Source organism: Stegastes partitus, unplaced genomic scaffold (genome assembly GCF_000690725.1).
Source record: "Stegastes partitus isolate 25-593 unplaced genomic scaffold, Stegastes_partitus-1.0.2 Scaffold672, whole genome shotgun sequence".
Taxonomy (NCBI): domain Eukaryota; kingdom Metazoa; phylum Chordata; class Actinopteri; family Pomacentridae; genus Stegastes; species Stegastes partitus.
Genome location: NW_007578403.1, coordinates 1 through 6773, shown reverse-complemented (window position 1 = coordinate 6773; position 6773 = coordinate 1). Strand labels below are relative to the sequence as shown.

The window sequence follows — 6773 nt, the reverse complement described above, 5'->3', positions numbered from 1 at the left end:
AACATAGTTTAAAAGTCTTTAATGAATACCAACAAATATTTTGCACAGATTCTTTCTTGGACCCCGAAACACCTTCTACGTATGAAAGTCCTGAACAGGGTTTTAAAGTTGCACCAGTTCCTTGTGTGCTGGCCACCAGTCCAGTGCTGCTACCTTGTTAGCCTCCTGTAGCATGTGAGAACATGGTATCACGTAACCCAACGCTATGTAAATAGTGCTTTAGATCAGCTTATCTTGTGGTATCACGTAGCATGTGATCCTTGTAGCAGGTGATACTACCTTGTAGCAGGTAATCCTACGATGTAGCGGGCTTGTTAAAGATCACTCGTACGGCTTGATCTTCAGTTTGGATGCTGGGAGCTTTAAACGGGGGATATTTTCACTGGATGAGACGGGAGTTACCTGTACAGGTGACCAGGGGGATTCCTGATAGGTTTAGAGGGTAACTTCATGTTTGATATGCCGTGTGTGACGTTATCAACCATAAACTGCTTCCTGATCAAGTAGCTGAACAGGAAATCGTGTTCTGTATTAGATCGAACCAACCTTTGATCCAATCACTCCCCGTATAATTGTGCAATTCGGACCACATCGTACTTATTATGGGCCATATAACAGCGATATTAATGACAACACCTCGGCCGTTTTGTGACTTTCGTGACGGTGATCAGCTATTAAATGCATGCTGGGTAATATAAGGACACATTATCTTCTTTCCCACCAAGATTAAGGAGAAGTCCAGCTGCTGCTGCCTTAATAAAATTGGGCGTGTTGATATCTGATGGCTGCTTATTTTTAGTTAAATTAGCTTTTAGGCAAAACTTGTTTTCAGTTTTAGCTAATCCTTTGTTATCGGTGGAGTAAATTCCAACTTGAGCTTTGCTAGAAGGATAGAAAGCCACGAAACTCCCTTTTTATAGCCTTCCAGCCAAACACGATGCATGTTCGAATACGTTTTAAATGCGTTCCGTTAAAGAAACATGAATTACAATCTGCTGCTTTTCCGTTCGGTGGTGATAGAAGCACCTGCATCTACCTCCTGCTCCGTATGTAAACCAACACCAGTTGCTGACAAGTGCGGCGGATCGGCCCCTGAAATACCCTGAACGCAGCGACGTGACATCGATTCCAAAGCCTGGTTGGTGCTCTTCATTAGCCTGAGTGTCTCCCCATCCAGCACATGCTGCCTTCTATAAATACCCCCAAAGTTTTCCGCTGTGAAAATCTTGGGTGTCGTTTGAAAGAATGTCGGACAAAACGCGTATCGGTCTGAGGACTGAAAACTAAAAAGTCACTGTGTTGTATCTGACGTTATTAGACACTGTACGAGGCCTAATTTACTAATTAATTAAAATTCCTGTTGTGGGTTGAGATAGTAATGAAAAAATAACTGTGAGGGATGTTTTAGCAGCAAGACGAGCCAACAGCGGTTGTTTTATGTTCACGCTGTGGTCTCCATGTTTGTCTGTTGTGATGTAAAGTTCTGCAGAACCATTACAGCCCGACTAACAACATATCTGGACGCACTGTGTTTGCTTTTTGCTGCCAAACAGGACGAAACACCAGAAAAAGAAAAAGATCCCGTCGCTGCGGATACTAAAAATGACACTCAGAGACGCCTGCTTGTGTCGGGCAGGCGCTGAACAACACCAGGTCCAGTGAAGTGGTAGATTAATGTGAAAGCGAGGGATGACAATTTGAACGAGCTCCTTTCCCTAGTCAAAGAATTTTCCATGGTCCTGCCAGGTTACCCTGGCGACACTGGTGACAGCCACAGGCGACCATCTGAGTTCTCCCCCATCGGGCCTGTTGATCCGTGGGCTGCTGCTGCTGCTGCTGAGCCAAACAACACCGATGCAAAATGATCATTTTTACAAGTCTTGGGGCCTGCAGATTGCTGGTTTCCACTGGGACACCTTTCATAGAGCGCCGGTTGGTGTCAATTTACAAGATCAGTCAGATTGAGTGACGTCAGATAAACAGCTGATATTTTATTAGATGAGTCTGTTTAATGTGTGACTGACTGCAGGATAGGAGTGTTTCAGGGTCAAAAGTTCATAGACAGTTTTTTTTTTAATCTGCTCCTTCCTTCGTCAGCGAAGCGGCCTGAGCTCTGGCACGGCGCTACAGGCTCAGCTCCTTCCTGTCGGCTCGGGCTGTGTCCAGAGAATAGGACACAAAACCACACACACACCTCTTTTTCCTGAATATGGGCTTAAAACAATCCAGCCAGCCTTTTGTCTCCCCCCCAACCTTCTCTCTCTCCATATCATCTTTGGTTTTCTCGCTGCGTGTCTTGACAGCCGGAGCCCAGTCCTCATTATCAGCGTGTGCATGTGCAGAGGGCTGCTGCTGCTGCTGACGCTGTGTGTCGTTGCAGACTGACGTCAGCGCTGCCCTGCTCCTCTCCATACAAATACCCTCCCTGCCTGCCTGCCTGCCTGCCTGCCTGCCATTGATACCTTTTCTCTGCCCCCCACACTCTTATTAGCATGTTTTTATCAGTTCTAGCACCTCTCGCACCACAGAGCCCAGCTAATATGACACACAGGTGCAACTAGCCGGCCGTCTAATAGCCTGCGCAGGTTTATTGACTCCTGTGAGGAAATATTTACGACATGTCTCACGTTGAATAATTGTGTGTGTGAGGAGTTATTTTAATAAGGTTTTTTTTTTTTTGTCTGTGCATTGAGCTCATAGAGGTTCTCTCTGGTTGTATAAGTAAATATAGTCCAGCTTCTCCTCTTGCGGAAATACCTGCACCGTAAATAATCTTTGCACCCGTGTGCATGTGGGCGTGCACGCGATGTTACACCAAATCAAGGATACAGAGAATACGATCAGGTGTACAAATCTCAACGTTCGCTGCCTGTGTGTTTAAAAACAGCAGGAGAAAAAAAAACAGTCTGACATGGCTGCAGACAGAGTTGTGATATTCATGTGTGATAAGCAGCTGGAAATATGTTCCTGTAATAACAGTTTTTGGGGGTTTAGTTTAGGTTCTCGGTTTATTTTAAGTATTATGACAATTTTATGATGTAAAAAAAGGCCGTTACAAGTAAAAATCAGGAGCAAAATGTACATTAAACACCTAAATTAAAACTGCATATTGTGCAGAATAGCTCATTATTATTTCAAATGGTCAGTGCAGTTTAACATATTACATTTTAGAGGATGGTCACCTAATGTGTATTTAGTGAGGTGGAGTTAGAAGTCAAATAAATCCCCTTTTAAATGTAGTTGCAATACAACGTAGTGGACGTCACAGTTGCACCTAAACGTCTTGGAAGTGAGAAGTGATCTAATGGTTGTGTTGTTGGTGTGAATCTGTGCGTCCAGGTCGTGTGTCCGCCCTCGTCCTCATCTCTGAACAAGTATTTCCTGTTCATTGAAAGCCTGCAAAAGGGAGACTCGCTGTACATCATTTGTTGTTTTAACGGCGATGGCGGCAACCTTTCCCTGCTTCTGAGAAAGTCAGAGGAGTCCATGTTGTTGTGCACAGATTAGTCAGAGGTAAAGAGGAGAGCGCGGCGAGGTGTCGGCGGATCGCACACGCTTCGTCGTGCCACACACTGCAGACATTTGAGCGTGTCGCCGGGTGTCAGGAGTGCACGTCGTATCTCGTTGCGTCCTGCTTTTGTTTTTTTGTTTTTCTCCTCTCCCTCCGTCGCCCTCGGTCCTCTACCCTCCGTCCCTTCTTTACCGGCATCCTCCTCCGCCTCCTCCTTCAGCTTTCGCCCGTCTCCCTCTCTGTTTCAGCCCTCCTGCTTCTCTCTGTAAACAAGCAGAAGGCCAACAACTCTGTCCTCCGGCCGTCTCCCGCCATCTCGTTGCCATGGTGTGTGGAGCATTGTTTGCCGGCCTCTATGTCGGGTTGCCATGGCAGGGCTTATTTGCCATATTAAATGTTTGGCAGCATTGTACAGATGCTGATGACAAACTCCCAACATCCCACTTTGATCAATGAAACGGCTGCTGATTAGAGGAGACGGAATGGGCCCATTGATCTATTTAACAGCCTGAGCTATAGATTCTATCTACAGCATGTGTAAGACCAAACAATTATATAGATATAGCTAAAAAAAAAAACAAGCGTGAGGAAGGTGTAGCTTCTAACGTGGGGCTTGTTTTGCTGTAACACACTGACTTCTGCTGATAAAATGAAAATCCTGCTTTTATAGATTTTGAAAATTGTTGTTTGATGTTGAATAGTGGTGCATTTTAGATTTTATCTGTAAAAGAAAACATCAAATTCATTCCTTAAGCATCTTTTTGAAACTCTTACTGAATGTGACCCGATGACGTTTTTTTTGTTAATATGATCCGTTGTTTATTCCAGACGGAGAGACGACTGGTTGTGTTGTTTACATGTGAGGATGAGGTGCTTCTCATACAAGGCTCGATCCTCCGTCTCGCCCCCTCTAGTGGTGTGGGGTGGGACTGCACGGTGGCTCTCTGAAGGCTTCATGTCTGGATTTTACAGCTTCTTCCTGCAGAGTAGGGTCAAAAGTCTGCTTTCAGTTATTAAGTTGACAAAACAATTTTTAAAAAGCATATATTTTTCTTTTTATTGGAAGTATGCATGACTGATGTGCAGTAAATGTGCAGAATCATAATCAAACCCCACAACACACCTCGTTATTTCTGTTTTAATTATATTATTTCTGTTAAATTCGTATGGAGCTCATAGAGGATTGGGTTAATTCAGGTCCAGCGTTACACAACTGGTGCCAACTTTGACCGTGCTCTGCTGTAATGTGTGAGCGCTCCTGTGCGGTTACCAACAGATAGCATGGAAATGCTGCCGCTTGACGTAGTTGGACCCAGATAAGATCTCACAGCTCCATTGTAGACGCACCACGGCGGTTTTAGTGGTTTGCTTTTTCTCCTTTCGCTTTCAGTGCGAGGCTCCGGTCTGCCGTTGCTCCGGCAGCGTGCATCGGCATACCTGTAGTAGAAAGTGCATGGTGCAGCGCAGGAAATCCGTAATGTAAACTGTTACTACACTGTGTGTTTAGATAACAGGCAGAACAGACTCGCACAAGCTGCGTTGCTCTGCTGCTGACCTGCCGGTGCCCTCGCTGCAAAGTCGTAACACGGTACGCTCAAAGTGGAGCGCAGGTCAAAGCCCGAGCCGCCTCTGTGCATATGCATGTCTGTATACTCTGTCACACACACACACACACACACACAGGGTGATGACGGTGTTCTCTTGTTTTTCAGATGATCCTGTGGGACTGGGATCTGAAACACTGGTACAAGCCGCAGTATCAGGTCAGTGCTGTGTTTATTTCAGCTCACGTGTTCCGGGTCGGGTTCACACAGGAGGCACACAGCTGATACCGGCCACTTACAGTAGAGTCTAGAGTTCAGCAGCACCGTGTAAAGTCACTTTTAGGACATTCAGTACTTTTCCCAACATTTTTCGGTCAGGGCAAAATACACATTGTGTAAAACTCTGCATACAACGACCTTGGAGTCGCTGTCATGCCACAGTTTTTATCTTCCTCAGACATTCTATGTCTTGTTTGAACTATTTGTGTAATCTATTCAAGAATTTAGCTCCCACAGGCCAAAAGTCATGATTTGTTCCCGTTCCTCCAGAGCCGGGCCAGTCAGAACTTTATGAAACCTGCCCTGCAAACAGCAAAGTCACATATAGGATCTAGATGTCGTGCATGTTCCTCCCTGTGCATTGTTGCTCTCTTGCAAGAGGAAAGAGGAGCAGGAAGAAGTTAAAAATCATAAATAAAAGCAAAGTCTGCTGGAGGAAAATGGGATTCCTAAAAGAAATAGAGATGGAGCTAACAAAATGGGAAGCAGTTCTTCATAAGCACAACAACACCCTCAAGCAGCCTGTCTGTCCGCATCACGCTACACTCCAGCAGGATGTTAGTCGACAACCAAAGCCACAACTTTAACAAAACTTCTCCCACCAACACTCAGTAAACAGCGTAACTAATGTTAGGTTTCCTCTGACTTTCCTCCATGCTGCTCAGGGTGCGGTGAGCGGCAACGGCGTGGACCTGTCGGTCATCAACGAGGCCAGAAACCTGGTGTCGGACCTGCTGATGGACTCGTCTCTGTCCCCGCACACCATCTCGTCTCTGCGCAGCGTCTCCAGCCTCATGGGGACGTTCTCGGGGTCGTGCCGCCCCAGGGTCAACCCCTTCACCCCCTTCCCGGGTTTCTACTCCTGCGATGAGGTGGAGGACTCCGTCGAGAGGAGCGACAGGAAAACCATCAAGGTGGGCACACGGGGTAACGCTGCCGCAGACCGGTTGGTGCTGGGTGAAAGCACATTTTTGGGTTTTTATCAGACGCTGAAATGCCACATGCCAGTTTCTAACCCGATAAGAGGAAGTGAGGGAAAGCAGTGACAGAGCAACTTTTAATCACTTCATCTCAATGATCTCACGGGAGAATGACACCAGTCGTGTATCTGATTGCAGATAAAATGTGTTGATCATGAGTTTCTTTTTCTTTCTTTTTTGTCGCTGGAGCCTTTCGATGCGGTCAATCTGGACCGTTTAACCAAAGCTCGTGACTTTCAGGGGTTTCACTTTGTGTGTTAAACATAGATTTATATTCTCCGTCCATCAGGGTCTGAGCAGCAGGAACAGCCTCCCCACCCCTCAGCCCAGGCGGAGCTCCACCTCCTCTGCGTCCTCCCTCCTCCCTCCTCTGGACTCCGCCCCCTCGCGCTGGGAACGTAACAACGGCAAGAGACCCCACCCTGACCTCAACTTGACCAGGTATCAACACAAACACAG

At 46.3% G+C, this 6773-nt stretch overlaps 1 protein-coding gene across 1 annotated transcript in view; it reads left to right on the top strand.

Moving 5' to 3' along the window:
- The window catches only part of pde3b (phosphodiesterase 3B), a gene marked incomplete at its 3' end in the record, with an annotated part of 28837 nt that extends 22082 nt beyond the window's left edge, over nt 1–6755 (top strand). The window contains exons 2-4 of the mRNA XM_008290423.1: nt 5224–5274; nt 6000–6248; nt 6604–6755. Of these exons, the coding sequence (XP_008288645.1) occupies nt 5224–5274; nt 6000–6248; nt 6604–6755 (452 nt within the window). The remainder of the gene's footprint in view (nt 1–5223; nt 5275–5999; nt 6249–6603) is intronic.
- Nucleotides 6756–6773: the final 18 nt, after the last annotated feature.